The following is a 17184-nucleotide window of genomic DNA, read 5'->3' as shown; positions in this document are numbered from 1 at the left end:
CATACCGAGAAGCAAATTGAATGTGTCGACACTACATACTACACTACAACTATCGTAAAATACTCACGATTGACTAGCAATAAAATATTGTATTCCGACCAAGGACATACTAATTAAGCGCGCCGGTATATTTTCTTTGCCACAAAGAGCTGTTATTTAAAAAGTCAGTGTAGTCATTTCACAGCTAATGAAACTAAAAAGGAGGACTGAACTGAGTATTTAGCATTCGTGATATTAAAATTGCTTTTAAAGATCTGTATCCAAAAAAACATTCATGAACAAATAATATGGAAGATTTGGGTTTCGTGAAGAAGAATATCATTGCTCGGAAAGAGATAACAATTTATTCGCATGAGAATTTAATCTCGACGAGAAGTTCCAATCTACAGCTCCATTCTGTGATTTTCCCGGAAACTTTTAGCACATTTTTGCAAACTTATTTGTAAAAAGGTAGCTTTTCATCTTACCTTGTTCGGCTGGCTGGCAGAAAATGAGAGCCCGTAGAAGAACGCTTGTAGATAGACGAGGAGTGTACTTGTGTCTATCGAGCCGTGTAATTAATAACTTCGGGTTACATGATGCGGGGTCGGCGACATCTGGGGGCTATCCCCGAGCGTGGTTTCCTAACGTGGTGATTTTTTTTATACAGCACCGTTATTTTCTTTTCCTGTACCTTAAGGGAAAATTAAAGGACACATGAGGAGAAATTCAGAGGAACTTGAAGCACACTAAAAATTTTGAACAACTTGATTGGTAATTTGATGCTTTTTTTGTGCATTTCCCCCATCAATTGATGGTTAAACAAGTATTCTTTATTTGACAGTTATAAGTGAATGAAATTCTTGTAGGTCGTTCGATTTTGTGATTGACTGCACGTCTTGCATATTAACTCGGACTCGAAATTGCTAAATGTCAAAATGTTGAGCTGGTTTTGTGCTAATTTGTGCGCCAATCCCTATGTTCCTTTATGTGCGCAATGATACCATTGACTAATACCGAGTCAATGATGATACCAAGTTTTTCCCACACTGCGTAATATTAAAGTGTGAAATACTCTTACCGGATATCCCCGAACCAGAACCAGAAATGAGATGAGTTTCGTAAAACGGCAAAACGACACCACAATGTAACTTAAAAAATACGTGCATAAAACGTGATTTGGACTCCGTACCACATATTTTGTTTTCTCCAATTACACACCTTGTCAAAGACAATGCGTTGCTTTATTCGATGTTAATTATTAATAAATGTGGTAAATAAGCAATTTGTCATTCAATGCGATAAGTATCCCCAATACAGCAAATTTCCTAATACATAATAAATTGGAAACCTATATGAGGCCAAGACTACGTAAATTTTTTGCTGCATTTAAAAAATCTGTAGGTAGCAAAAGCTTCTAGGAGTAGACGTAGGCGTACTTAATAAGACAATTGCATTCGAATTTTAATTTCCAATTAATATTTTATGTCCTAAAACTCATTTTGAAGTTCTTATTAGCAGAACACGTTAAATATCACAATCAACCACCAATACAATAATAATAATTGACATAGTGGTTGACTCGTTAACGGTTCACATTTTGTGTTAATTTAATAATGGGCTTGAAGTAAAGAAAGTGATGATTAGCAATATGTTAAAAGAAGATCCGGAGATAAAATGTCTAACAGTAAGTAGGCAAGCGGAAAACGAAAGCTACTTGGAGACTTTGCAGAAGACGATAAATGAGTCAGTCCATGCGGCAATCAAAGTGGAAACCGAAAAATGGAAGGCCGAGCTTAACGCACTTAAAGAAGAACTTAAGCTGAGGGAGCGTGAAATTGATGCGTTAAATCGAAAGTTAGACAGGCAGCAGCAATACTCGCGTCGTCACTGCATACTCATGTTTGGTATACCAGAAGTTGAAAGGGAAAATACTGACCTCACAGTGTTGGATACCCTCACCAAAACTATGAAGGTAAATTTGGAGCTAAACGCAATACGACGTTCGCATAGAACTGGCCGGACGGACAAGGATAAGCCGCGTCCTATAATAGTAAAATTTGCCAGCTACGGTGACAAGCAAAAGGTTCTCCACAATGCAAAGTTGCTGAAGGGTTCCCAAATTTTTGTATCCGAAGACCTTACAAGTGTGCGTTTAGCCATTTTGAAGGAAGCGCTTGCTCGTTTCAAAAGGGGCAACGTGTGGTCGCGAGGCGGAATGATTTTTATAAAAGACAATGGAAACGTTTTCAAAGTAGAATCTATGAGTGATTTGTGTAAGATAAGTGTCACACAATCTGTTTGTTGATGTTCTGTTCTATGCTTACCTTTTTCATTCTAAATATGTCAACTTCGTTTATCATTTTTCTCTAGGTGAGCGCTCGAAGTGTTAGTCAATTAATTTTGTTAGGAAGTACGCATGTTATAATACCTATACAAATTAAATTGTCGTTTAATACTTTCTGGTAACGATTTGATTATGTTTTTCGAACCAATTTGCAAATTACATATTGTTTTCACTCTGAAATGGATACTTCTGCAACTACACTTTTCACAACTTTAAATCAGTAGTATCACATTTAATTCAAATTATACACACAATTTCAGAAGATGTGCATTGAATTTCAATTTAGTCAATTTGAGTTTATACATATTTCGAGCAATTTAAACTAATTTCAAAAAAGGTCAAGCGTATTTCGGTGGAGAATTAAGAGAAAATCATTTATAGTTCAGAACATATTACTAATTGAAATTTAATATCATACAGGCATATTTCGACAATATATTGATGTTGTTACTTGAATCGTTCATTATGATAATAATAATAATAATAATAATATATTTCATGCATTGTACATCTACTTACAATCGTCATAAATCGAATCTGTATATGAAATGTATAACTAATAATTATGACAGGTTATCCTTACTGTAATTAATAAATTCCTGAACAGAGTAAAAAGCATTTGCAATTAAGAACTTTCTTAGTTTGTCTTTGTATGATGTAAAATCACTTTGCTTGATTTTGTCAGGTAAACAGTTAAACAGTTTGTAAATAGTAATATGGGGACCATTTTGGGATTTAGTCAACCTGCAGAAGGGTACACGTAAAAAAGTTTTATTATTATGTCATTATATAGAAAATATTGGCTTTTATTTTTATTTTTTACTTTTTTATTTTAAGCATTACTTACAGTACTTTAGAGTTTATGAATCATGCGGCAGTCAGTGACCCAGTGTGTCATAAATGGAAACAAAACATTTTTCTGGAATAATATTTCGTTTTTAAATTGTGTTACTTTCCAAAATTCAAATGTCTGTTTCTGCCTGAAATACAATTATTTTTTTTCACAAAAATTATTTGAATTTCACAAAATGAAACGGAAATATCTCAAATATGCAGTAATCCTTCAATAAAAATGTTTATTTTGATGGCAACTTAAAAGAGACCCCGTGTGACCGTGTAATGTAAAATTTTATGTTACAGTAATTGCAATGCAAGTCATTTGACTATGGAGTTCTGAATATTTAGGTTTTCTGTAAGCCTTAAAGCAAACCTCACTGGTAAGAAGTTCAATAACGACAATGATATACATGTTACAAGTTACTGGCGTCAACGTTTTATGACGGAGGAACACAAAAATTAGTGTTGCGTTACGGTAAATGCCTACAAAAATGGTGTTAGCTACTTTGCAAAATAGTTTTAAGCCTTCACATTATTTTGCAATAAATTATTTTTCCTAATATACATTTGTTTTATTTTGCCAGTAAAAATGAACTTTGTTTCTGGATATACCTCATAAGTATAGTCTTATAGGGAAGAAAAATTGCGGACTGACAAATGTCCAGAAAAAAAAAGGATATCGTTTAAAAAGTATGATCTGAAAACTGCTGGTGAAAAATTAGCACCAAGGAAATGTCCACCAAAAAAGTTCCTAGAGTCATTTGATAAACTGCATCAGGAAGGCCGCATCAATAAACGAAATCCAACCAAGTCTTACTTTGACGATAAATTATGTCGATTATTTTCTGGATCAATACCTACTGGCCAACATTTTGCGAGCCTTTTTTTAAAGTGGTGGGTCAAATGTAACGAATATAATATTTTGTTTTTACTTTTGAACTATGAAGTCATCTCATGTGTCTTACTTTTTGAACATGATGTATAAAATCACCACGATTGACCCAAATAACATAGGATATTCTTTGAATATTCTTTAATATGCTAGTAGGTAAGTATGTCAATATTCCAAATTTCCATAGAATGTTCTGTGAATATATACCTTCGTATGGCATATTCCAAGGATATTCAGCAATAAATATACTGACAACTAGTGACAAGACACTATTCATATATTCCTTGATTTTTCGGTATTGAATATTCTGTTAAAAAATTCTCTGGATGTACGAGGAACATTGGTTTTGTCACAATCACGTGTCGATTTCACACCTTAATTTCAATAAACAAAATGTCTCTCTTAGGTAACTAGTTCGTTAGACACTTGTTTTGAATTAAAAATTATTTTTATTATTTATGCACTTGTAATGGGAAAACGTGACTTATATGCAGTTTACAGATCTCATCTGCTAAACTTCGGCCAACTTTATGTAGATGTTATCGCTGCAAAAATTTCTATTTAGTACAATATTGTGTGGTGTATATAGCCTTCAGGATAAATATATGGGATATGTGATGTTTCGTTCTTATAAGAGCGTAGCCTCTAGCTGTAGAGCATGTTCTAAGAATATTGAGAAGAAACGGATTCCGTTTTTTCAACGTTCCTTCAAATTTATGTTCAGAATATCCGAAATATCCACAAAATATTCATAATAAACTAAGAATATTCTCTAACTTTATTCTCAGAATATCCCAAGTGCATCATGTTCTGAGAATATTCAGATCAGAATAAATGGAGAATATTCTTTTAAGGTTATTCTCAGAATATTTGACATATTTCCTATTCGCATATCCCTATTATCTTTTACAAGGCACGTATATATTCTAGGTATATTTAATACATGTTCAAATATATACACCATTCTATCATTATTGCGTCCATACATTTACCAATTACGCACATTATTGCGTTCTTCGAACTATTGCGTCCGAATATCGGACGCAATAAAGGCATCGCCTGTATTTCCATGTTCCCGCCATTTTATCATTCAAATACATACTATCAACGAAGGATGCACCGGTTTAACAGATTCCTATAGCACAAACCAGTTTTGAGACATCTCTTGCCGTTTTCGAGATATTAAAAGATAACGAATTTTTAGTGGACGCAATAATAGTTGCAATTCGTACGAAGTTGTATATTTTTAGTTCAGCACTTTGCAGCTAGGGGCGGTAAATTAGTATACGCTTTCAAGTATACGTTTTACAAAGTTGGTATATCATTGCGTCCAACATGAGGCAACACTGTAAGCTATTTATAGCCATCATTTCGATAAGATAATCATCTTTTTATATCTTAAATGAGGATAATTATTATACTCTCCATTCGGAAAGTACATTGTTGCGTCCAGATACGTTTAATTATAATGGAGCTGATCTCCAAAAATGTAACAATTCAAAAAATTCTATTCAATAAATTGGTTTAACCTAAAAGGTGGTATTTGGTTATCAACAAATTAAATTTCGCATTTGAATATTTTTGGTTGATGTTTAACAGCTGACCCACTTTAATGGCTGTAAATATTAACTTGGCGGGGTTCAATTTGAAACGTGACGCCTCTTATACTATTTCCACCATTTCAAAACAAATTTTTACTACAAGCGTACACTTAATTTTTTTGCATTATTGCGTAACACCGAGCTGATCGAAAATGTAAAAATTCAAAAAATTCTATTCAATAAAATTGTTTAATTTGTGGATAAGGTAAGTAATTATAATAATGAATGAATGTTTTCTTATACGTGATCGATTTCGCTTTTATTTAGCATCTTCGCACCTTTCTTAATTGATGCTAAGATCCGAATATGCTAAATAAAAGCGAAATCGATCACCAATAACTTATTAATAAAACATTCATTTATTTTTAATTATTTACTTTTACCTTACAGATTCAATACAAGTAATTACCAATTTTATACCAAGTCCCACACCTTTACAAGGAAAAACAATTGGACTCGTATAATTAAATTAATTCCTGCCGGATCAACGTCCTCTTGAATATGTGATTAGACAAGGAATGACTGAGCATTAACATTGGCAACATTGCAGGACGCAATAATATACGGCGAAATCCATATACGGGTGTGACAATGGCGCATATGAAAGGATGCACGAATGATTCAATATGACTGAAAATTCGTATATCGAAATACTGGGAATTTTTGAAATCTGGTTACGATTCTAGCCACGACATACGATTCCAAACCAACATTCGCGGCAATAGTTTAATAATTCCTATCCGTTCTAGGAGACGCAATAAATTACACATACGTGCGGACGCAATAATGATACCGGGATGTTTATTCACTGTTATGTGGGGACGTATCCTATTTATCATGTCAATATAATCCGAAACCACATGGCCTAAGAAGCAGTGTTTTTTTTTCAATTAAACGCCAAGGATCTAAACAAAGTGCGTGCCAAAGCTCCCAACTGATAATGGTTTTTCAGAAACGAAACATTGTATTGGAAATCTCTTAACGCTACCTTGTCGAGCGGAAATGGAGACAATGAGAAAGTGTTTCTCTAATTATTTTTCTGTTCAAATAACATTAAAAAAAATAAAAACGAAATAGGCAAATTTCAGTTTTTCTTGCATATCTTCGGAAGTAATCGGCATTTTCTGTGTCTATTTAACTCCTTAATTGGGCATCTTTTCTCTGATTTAACCATCGTCCTATTTTCAATGATTACTTGCTTACAATCTACACAGAAATTCATCGTTCCAAAAAACTACGTCCAGAGAACAATGGATTCGCCTGAGAATTTAATTTCTCGCTACTGCAGCTCTATTTTTTGATTTTTATGAAATATTGTCGATGTAAGGAGGGCCGACCGATTGAGGAATCTATGAGAAACTGAGTGTAAACGAGGAGAATTATGGACATGCAAATAGAATTGAAAAGAATTGATGTGAACTCAATGCGAATTACGAGGATTAGAAAGGAATAACAGGGAATTCATTGGGCTTTAAGGGAATTTTAGTGTAGAAAGTTAGGTAGTAGGTACACACCTACAGGTTCACCGTCCATCTCAGGTTATGAAACATGTTCAAGAACGGAGGAAACTACCGTGGATAACTGACAGGTCGATCCAGGAATTCACATACACACCTACAAGTCGAAAGGTTTAGTGGGGCAGGTGCACCTGCAACCTGGTTTACTGTCGTGTTCGTAGGACGAAATCCAAGTTTAACACCAGTATCGATATTGTTGACCAAATTTGAAGAATGCATGTGCCAGTTTTGTGGGATCCGATGATCGAAGAGCTTTCGTATGTTCAAATGTTCATGTAAAATCGTGAAATTTGCGGAGTGGTGTGTGTACGTTCGAATTCAGCAAACCATCTGTATTACATAATGTCCTTGGATGACGATACATTTTCAGCAAATGATGTGTTCAATGCATTGCCTCAGCGCTAAACTACATTTATTTATTTGAGTGTGACAGTCCAAAACGCTCCTACAACTATTAAATTCCAGAATCCTTTCAGCAGCCCACAATTGAACTTATTAATTTTAACTTATTTGGAGTTCATAACCAAAAGTAACGACAATGTATTGATCGATTGGTCTAATAGATGCATAAGTGTCTAAAGAATGGCAATGCAACGTATAAGAATGGGTCAGAAATGTAGACTAGCAACCGCTGTGAGAATAATAAATCAAGAATAATGCTATTAATAATCCTAATAGCCCAGCATTTTAGTAAACGACTTCACAAGATTACTACCATGGTACAAACGATCGCCGAAACGACTTGATGGATGAACAAAATCAATTAGCAGCTTTACGTTGCCTCTCGAAAACAATTTGGCACGATTTTCCATCCGCGAACCTCTTTCGCCGACGAAAACGTGTAACAGGTCTAAAGTTAATGAACGGGAAATTCGAGAAGCTTTATCAAGTACAATGCGTCGTTTCCTTATAACATCGGCATTAAAAGAGAAAGGAGCGCCGAAACTGCAGAATAAAAATTGTCAATGCCGAAGGGTCGATTAACCTTTTTAAAAGCTCAATAAAGCTGAACTTTAAACCTAATGCGTGGAGGTTTATTTTGTAATCTTATTTATGAGTATGAACGAATAAAATTTATAATGACCTGCTTCTACTCGAACTGAAACGTTAAGTGGATAGGGAGTAATTATTTTCAAACTTCCTTTATCGCCATAATTTTCAATTTCAAACTTTCCGTTTCAGCTTTCGACGCTCGTCGGCTTCGATGTTGTATTTGTTTTGCAAACTTTAAAACTTTCTGTCGGTCTTCTTGTTGAAATTTTTTAGTGTTGCCATATCGTATATCCTCTTTTAGTGATAGACACGAAAGATTAGGCAGTAGTCAACAGGGTACTATATTGTATTCGAGTATCAGTAGAGTTTAATATGCACATCGACAAAGATAATTTTCCAAAACAAATATTTATCATGTATTGCTGAAATAAACGGATTAAACCAAATACATCTATTTACATGTGGATTATCATAAATCATTTGGATGCCATGTTTCCACACAGCATTCGAACAATGACGTTTTCACTAGCCAATGCTGTAAGCTTCTTCGAAGGACATAATTAATCCATCAGTACGTTACCTAGGATACTATTTGCGATTATTTGACCAATCACCAACCGAGAATGAAAGTACTGACTATTATCAAGAAATCGTTGACCAAGAAAGGATAAACCAACATTTACACAAGACGAATTTCGTGATAAACTTAGTTTGTTTTTGAACATTTATGGGCTCCGCGCCTCTCTGTGTAACTCGAATCGGACGAGGTCTGCCACCACACCTTCGGAGAAAGCAGACAGCTGCGTATTCCAATCACCCCGTCCATAATAAGTCATTGTCTTCTACTTATTGACCACCTGCGTGCGGGGTATTATGTCCAAACATCCTTTTTCATCTTTCAGGGATTTTGTTTTAATTGTTTCATGTGTTTCGGAATAAACTTTTGTTTTTGTCAATCAATTAATGGTGTGTTTATTTGACTCGTTTGTGCGACTCAGATAGAGTCTTCATGTCAGATTTTTCTACTCGTGCCCAAGATTTTATTTCAAACCTTCCCCATACTAATTTAATAGAACAATTGTAAAAACAGCGACTAGTTTCGAGCAACGGTCATCTTCTGGCTATAATATCTGTTACAGATTTATGAAATTTACAGGATTAAAGTACATACCTTAAGGAGATTACAGATTAAAAATTTAAAAATTCTAGAAGTGCACATTATAAAATTTGAAAAGTAGCATGCTGAAAAAGCTAGGTTTTTTAGCATGCTGCTTTTCAAATTCGGTTGTGTAAATAACTGCAGGGAATCCGCCGTTTGCAACCGTTCCTGTACGAATATGTAAATTGTTTTTACAGCCGCCGAAAGCGAACACGAGTAATTAGTGTGTTACATATCGCGTTACAGTAGCGTACGCAGGATTTTTTTCGGGAGGGGCTGAAACTCGAGAATTAAGACCAAAGTATGTAAATTTTCACGTATGTCGTACACATTCGCAAGATCAAGTAAGCGAAGGAAAAAGTAAGGTAGTTTTTTCAGCAACTGCTGAATTTTTGATCCGAGTGTTAAGGGGTTTGATTGCATGGGCACGTATACCCCAAGTGAATTGTGTGACACGTTTCTTAAACATCAGGATCAGGAATCCGAATCAAACCTTTCAAATTTAAAGCGCTCCTGTCGAATTTGATTATTAGAGAACGTGTAAGCTGCTTGTCACGTTAGTACAAGTTAATTTTTATAGAATTAAGGTGCCCTAAAAGTTAATGGAACGTTCTCACCCGAATTTCATAGGGACAGATGCCGTAATTACGAATATTTGCTGCTACGATCAGCTTTCTCCTTGGAAAATGCTTGAAGGGAATTAATTTTTAGGAAAATCATTTTGGGTCACATATCTCGTTGATTCTCGAGTTCTCTACGAAACATGAGAAAGAGTTTACCACGAGCTTATAGGAATCTTTCTTGTTTTTAGGTATAACCAAGGAACAGTATAAACTGTTGTAAATTCTTAGCTAATTACATTCAATTATTAATTTAGTATAAACTAATCGTAAATAACTGAATAAAATTCTGTTTCTGAAGTTACTGGGGAAGCGTTTACCAAAATGGAATACTGTATATTTTCGTCGATGCAACTGATGTTAATTGTTCTTAGGCAATTTTGCTGTATACTATCTATTGTAGTATAAATGTTAAATATATTATATTAGGTCATTACCGAGCATTGAATTGTTTGTTCACAATATTGAATTCAAGAATAATCCCTGGGGAAATTCTATCACGTTTTCATAATAATCTCTTCCTTTTCAAACGGATAAAAGTTCCTAGCGCCATTTAATATTTTTCCACTATGAGCTTAGATGTGGTGACGTGCAAAGCAAAGATTGACCAAATACATCTTAATGTAGGTCAAACTAAATTCCAATAATAATTGTCCCTTTGGCTGGCAATTCGAGTTAATGGTCTGCATGTAAATCAAAGCGGGTGAAAAACAAACGTTATAAAGTGTTTAATAAAGCAATTTGTTTCCCGTAGACCACAATAAATTTGTGGAATAAAGGTTAAAAGGTAGCGTTACATGCAGTGCAGCTAGTTGGTCGTGACCCGTTTACTAACTCAACCTCGAATCAGTTTGTCCTATATTCCAGAAAAGTTTTTTTGTCAACTTTATGGAACTGGCGCGCTAATAAGGGAAACTGCAACCTACCGTAAGTTTTATTTTGCGATCATCGTCACGTTGGGGATGCGTTTGCTCTTGAAAGTTATCTACATTCTTCGTGCGAATTAGTTTACTAAAAAGAGCCAGTCCATCTCGTCGAAGTGTTTCACGATCCACTGACCACATTCCCAGTTTCATCCTGTAATTAAAGGTAGGTTAGTGCGTTTGAATAGCTTATGCCGAGTTGAATAAGGAATACGTTACTAGAGCGTAACGTTTGAGGTTCACCAACGTGTTAAATTGAGTGTCGGCGAAAACCACGTTGAAATCATTTAACCCTTCAAAAATACAATTATCTTTCTTCATCCAAGCTTTTATGCAATTGCTTCTTGAAACACTATTTTAGTTCTAAATTATGAATATGCATATTACTTCCAAAAGTATAAGCGTTAACCTTGCAAATAAAGGTCCCTAGAAATTGTGAAATTTCGGTTTAAACTCTCCAAACTCCTTAGTTCTGAAATTTTGTTGTGAATTGGTGTGTATAGGTAGGTCCCTAAAGGGAAACTTATTTTAGCAAAATCCTCTCGTAGTTTTCGAGCGGCACGAAGATGACTAAATAATTGACGCCCAAATCCCATTACTTTTCAATATTATAACTACGTTCACCAGACAGAGACGTGACAGCTTTTCGCTTCGAGATACTGAAAAGTTCACGTTGCCAAATAGTAGTGGCATATTCAGTATTTACGGCGAGGTTAACAGTAGATTAGTTTTCAATAGACACCTACGTCCATGAATGCGCCGACAGTTTCAAACTAAACGTGTCAAAGTTGTAAAACCGCAGCGCAACAGAAACCTCAAACAGCAGCTGTCACAATAATCTAACATCGATCTCTGTTGTAACATAACCTGCCTAATTGTGCGAAAATCGCGCAAATAAATGGAAATGTAGAGGCTGCCAGTATTCTCTCATTCATTCATTCATTAGCTTAGGGAGGCGCGCCCCTCAAAAACTACCCTCCCGTCGTTATTCTGCAATCGTGCTGTAACTCAAATAATCATTTAGCTTTATGCAAAATGAGTTGTTTAATCAAAATTGTAATTTTATGGGTTTGCAAAGCTAAGACAATTTAAAGTTATTGTAACAGGAGGTAGATGTGGATGAATAATTACGGCGGTTACCCTTAACATTTAATGAACAAATAAATTAATGGTTAGTGTTGCTTCTCACAAAGGAATTTATTTTTTTCATGGATGAAATGGAACGGTGTAATAATTCGCGCTTCAGTTGTACTTTGATGAAGAACACTAAAATTTAAGGACGTTTACCATAATAATGTCAAAGCAACGCTTTAATTAACGGAACAATGCCTGTAGCTTTAAATTTAATAAATGTAAAACAAAAATTAACATCATCGTAAGAACATTTATTAAACGGACGGGTTTCAAGAGTAGGTAATCATTGGGTGACTAAACATAACAACTACCAGGTTGCTAAAAAGAACAATGGAACGGTGTAAATGCCTTGGGGATCGTTCCCATGCAAATGCAATCTCACAACCGAGGGGGCTTAACTTGTTGCCATCGGATCAACTAGCACCAGAAAGCAGCCTCCCAAGCCGTAAGGATTGGAGCGTTTCTAAGCAACGTCTAGGTTACAAATTTCATGGTTTACAACTGATAGCACTTTTGTTGTAAATACATTGCCAGTGGCACACATATTGCAAGTTGCTGCAACTGTAACTTTAAATTTATATTGTACGTAATGCTGTGGCTCAGTGGCTGAGGCTATTATCACGTACCTATCTCATTCTTTTGAGAATAATGGAAAATGGAGAGGATAAGTTACTGTCACTTAACATACTACCCCTCATTAAAGGGAACCAGCGTTACAAGTTAGTTGTTTACTATAATTCAGCAAATATAGCGAAAGCAAACCGATGAGATTGTACACAACGCAGTACAAGCAAAGTCTAAAGTTGGGGGTTTGTGTATTATCTTAATATTAATAGACATAAAATCAAAATTTAAATAATTAACACGTTATACATATAGAACGGTTATTAAGGCGTTATTAGCCCAAGCAATATTCATGTTTGTAGAACATGTGGGATTTGAGTAGGCATTGATAAAAAAGGAACTTGTATTGGCAAAAGGAGTTAAGAAAGAGCGAGGAAAAGTAATCGGATCGCATAGCTTAAACTTTATTGTGCTGTCGTTGGAAAAAGAGATCAATTAATTTGATTTTCCAACCATGTAGACAATTAGGACACTGCAGCAGGTGCTGTGTTTGCTTATTGGCTTGAATTTAGAGGGTTTTTTACTTCATGTAATCAAGGCTGTTAGCGAATCCTTTAAATATAAGCAATCAAATTAGTGAAGATATTAGATTCACAGTACAATTTACACCTTGCTACGGATAAGTGCCTATCAAAAGTGCATTTTCATTGAAACATACGTAATTTAAAACCGGTTAAGGGATGAATACAATCCATTTTTCAACGCGTTTTTAAATTATCGTGATAGAAAAACACCTGTGCGCTTGAAACCGTGTTAGGTTTCTGGTTCCAAACATTTACTTTTTGTTGACAAACGTAGATAATGGTTCCTAGTTTTCTGACACTTTAGGTGGATGCCTGTTAAGCATATTTTATACACCTCTCTTAATTTTCAGTTTACTACGAGCCAACGGAAAATTGGCAGTACTCAAGACCGACTGGCCACGGAAAAGCGAACTGGTAGTGATTTAAGGTTCTATTCTGGTTCCACTGACAACCGTACTTTTTACAACTACCCGAAACCAGCACATATTTTTCGAAAACACTCCAATTTATTTATGCTCATGAAATTAAAATATAAAGCACAATGAAAGAGCAGTAAGAAAAAAGAAAAATGAATCCTTTTAGTTTAATTTAATATTATTTACGCTACCTGGTCGCATATTTGGCCAAACTTAATTCCAATTACAAATAATTGACATTAACGTAACGGGTAATTTCGGCAGATTAAATTTTACTTACTAATAATAATGCACCAAATGAGTCATCATCAAGGGGGAATCAAGGAATATTTTTGTTATATTCGCCGTAAGATTGATATCTGTTGCAGGTAAGTGTAATACGTAATTTTAAAACCGCCAGGGGACGATTTTTTTTAATGAAAACATGTTTATTTTGAAAACAGTGATTGGATGAATTTGTTTACTACCGCATACAGAGTTGCGAATGATCTTAATCATAATCGAAAAATTGACAAAGGATAAGTACCAATTAAAGGAGATTCTTCATTAAGAAGAGTACGTTATTTCAAAACGGTTAGGGAGTGAATCATTTTGATTCACGAATAGAAAGTCGCTATTGGCTCCCTCCCTACTAATATTATTTAGAGAAATGAAGATATTAGTTGCACCTTAATATTGACACCTGTTTAGTGGACAAGTTCCCACTAAGAGATTGTTTCATATAAAGAAAATTTATTGTTCTAAAGAGCGTTGCGAGTGTACTCTTCAAGGTAAATCGAACAAAAAGGCAAAGATAATTGATACAGCACAAAAAATGTTATGAAAAAAAAACAAAGACAGAATTAAGGCACACGGAAACGGAAGCGACTTTCCAAAGCAGAAACGAACGCACAAATTAAGTAACGGTATCCAACGGGACCCAAAACAAAGCAAAACAAACTCCCTTTATGATGAATGGAATGAAAATATCAAGCGCTTACCTTGAAATTAAACGGTACTGTATAATGCAAAATTGTACGAAATTGACACGAAAAGCCAAAACGAAACAAAATCCTCATAAACCATGGTTACCTTTTGGTGATCTTTTGATGGTCACCGGATTTTACAGCCGGTCGGCGTACTTTTTTAATTAATTTCTCGGTTTCCAGTCATTATAAAAATCTGGGACTAGTCTTAATACCAATGCTTATTAAGCGCGCTTCGTTTGATACCTAAGGTTTGCTGCAACACATCTAATTAGCGACGGTTAATTATGCTTATTTCGTTATACTAATTGACGTTCATTGTAACATGGAATTTTGGGTTAACCGCACAAGGTCAGTACTTGTTTTGAAATCACTCTCATCTTTCAAATAACGAGAGCTTTTGAGGGCTGCAAGCATAATAAATGGAAAGTACTAGAAAGCTCAATAATTAGGTACGGTATCTCCGTTTCCTTATCGGCCACTAAAACGACAAATTAAACCAATTTTTTTACCTTCTATTTCTAACTCTTAAAAAAGAAATAAATACGGGGTGTTCACTAAAGCTGGTGGCTTTCGTCCGTGTATCTGGCGTTCATTAATTCTGATATAATTCGTCCTCCCTTACATAGTTTTCATCCATAAATTGTTAATCTATTATTTACGCATATGTAATCAATTAAACAACTGAAAGTGCAATGCACCGTAAAACTGATACGTCTTGGGCTAGTATAGTATAGGTAGTAATGCCAACTAGGAGAGAATTGTTATGGAAAAATCCAATATTTGTATACGGGTAGGGGAAAAATTACTTAAATCACACAGCAAACTCTTATAGAGTTAATCAATCCATGAAGTGAAAATATCTGAGGTTCCGTAAAATGAATAATCCTTGCAATGGTAGCACCAACTAGGAGAGAACTTTCTCTAAAAAAACGTAATTTAAAAAATAGTTGGGGGATATTAGGCGACACCTTTCCAATGGAGAAGTGACAAGCAAGGGAGAACTTTTATAAAAAAATAAGTAATTTCAGTGATTAGATGATAATTTTTGGATGATTAACGGCTAGAGGGTGGCTACTGTACCCTGAATAATCATTGAAAGGAATGAATATATTAGATGCGCTGTAATATGCATATACCCTTTTCGGTGGAAAAGTGCGAAGTATAAATAAAACCTTCATAAAAAACGTAATCTACAAAAATTTAGAGGGTGAGTAATAATTTTTGGATGATTCACGGCTAGAGGGTGGCTACTGTACCCTTTAAGCATAATCAACGAAAGGAATGAAAATATCGGTTAATAACGGTTAAGGGACAATTTCTTTATTTCCGTGTAGGAAAATAGACAAACCTTGTAGTGGATAAGGTGCCAATTAAACGGAGTTTTACTAAAGAACTACAAGTGGGTAGGAGCGTAGCAGCGTTTATTGATATATACAGAATCACGTAAAGGTAGTAGAGCTCTAAATCACGGAAAAGGCACGTTGCTCATTGCTAGGAAAATCTAAATTTGCGATTTTCAGTTCTGACTTAATTCTAATACACGTATAGGATCAAATCAAAACAAAGGATAATTGCGCGTCAGAATCAAGAACAGAATGGCGCTATATACCTACATGTGGGTCTTGAGTAGGAAGTTCTATTAGTAAAAGAAATTAAGATACGGCGAAGAAAATAAATGGGAATTGCTTAGTTTATACCTTGTGCTGTTGTTGGAAAAAGAGCTTTGTAATTTGATTTTCGAACCGTGTACACAATTAGAAAACAGCAAGTGCCGTGCTTAGAAAACAAACTTCAATTTAGAGCGAAATGCCGGCGTGGTACAGGTCACAATTTTTGTAAATTGCGACATGACTTTCCCTCAGGTGAAAATAGAGTTCAATTGGGGCCATTCCAGGTACGTTGCGCTACAATTACGTCATAAACTTCTGGTGTATGTAACGTACAAGTTGCTCTAGTTCCCAAACAGCTTTTGCTCCGAGGCCAATATACGCCAAGAGTTGTTTATCAAACTCCAGGCCTCCCCAAAAATGTATTACTTTCCTACAGTAAATCAGGGAGGTGAAATTGTGTTTAGCGGAGATTAATTTGTACACGTAGGTACCTCATTATTTACTTTTAATTAAATTGCCAAATTTCGTGCCGAGACTTCTGATTATGTCAAAAGCGTTAGAGTTACAACAAAGCAGAACTTGCGAATACCTCATAATCTTGAAGTTCATAACGACATTAACTGTTCTGACAATTATTCTTAATGGAAATAAGATTTGATTGCGTAATATTTCCTCTCAAATCTGACTTAGCCATTTATGAGAAAAATTAAAATATTGACTTAATGACACGTTTACTACAAAAGATCTCTACAGCCATTGTACTCTTTATTCTCTGAAGTTTGGCGCAAGGAATTAACGCTCGAAACATTTTAGAAGCCTCCAAACTAGTGATACATACACGCATTACTTGTAATTGATTAAATTATTCAATTTTGCCTCTACAAAGTACTCATTCATCGTACTCAAACTATAAGTAGATTATTCTGATGATCCTCATTAAGTATTGTAACGTTATTTATAAATTCGGGTTCGATTTATATCAATATTTATTAAACAAAACTAAAACACTATTAAAACCGTACAATTTATATCGATTATTT

The 17184-nt window shown here is 34.9% G+C and overlaps 1 protein-coding gene across 3 annotated transcripts in view; it reads right to left on the bottom strand.

Annotated features, from left to right (window-relative positions):
- Positions 1-11021, bottom strand: part of LOC116172719 (probable cationic amino acid transporter) — a 35330-nt gene extending 24309 nt beyond the window's left edge. The window contains exons 1-2 of one of the 3 annotated variants that reach the window (XM_031489986.1): positions 1061-1143; positions 468-673 (exon numbers count right to left, since the gene is read on the bottom strand). Coding sequence is in view for 2 of the 3 variants with exons in the window: in XM_031489984.1 (XP_031345844.1) it covers positions 10872-11021 (150 nt within the window). In the remaining variant the exon portion in view is untranslated. Of the gene's footprint in view, positions 1-467; positions 674-1060; positions 1144-10871 lie in introns of those variants that run through there. The other 2 variants (XM_031489984.1, XM_031489985.1) reach the window with 2 other exon arrangements.
- Positions 11022-17184: the final 6163 nt, after the last annotated feature.

The sequence above is a fragment of the Photinus pyralis genome, unplaced genomic scaffold (assembly GCF_008802855.1).
Source record: "Photinus pyralis isolate 1611_PpyrPB1 unplaced genomic scaffold, Ppyr1.3 Ppyr1.4_LG5, whole genome shotgun sequence".
NCBI classification, from domain to species: domain Eukaryota; kingdom Metazoa; phylum Arthropoda; class Insecta; order Coleoptera; family Lampyridae; genus Photinus; species Photinus pyralis.
This window is presented reverse-complemented; position numbering and strand designations above follow the sequence as displayed.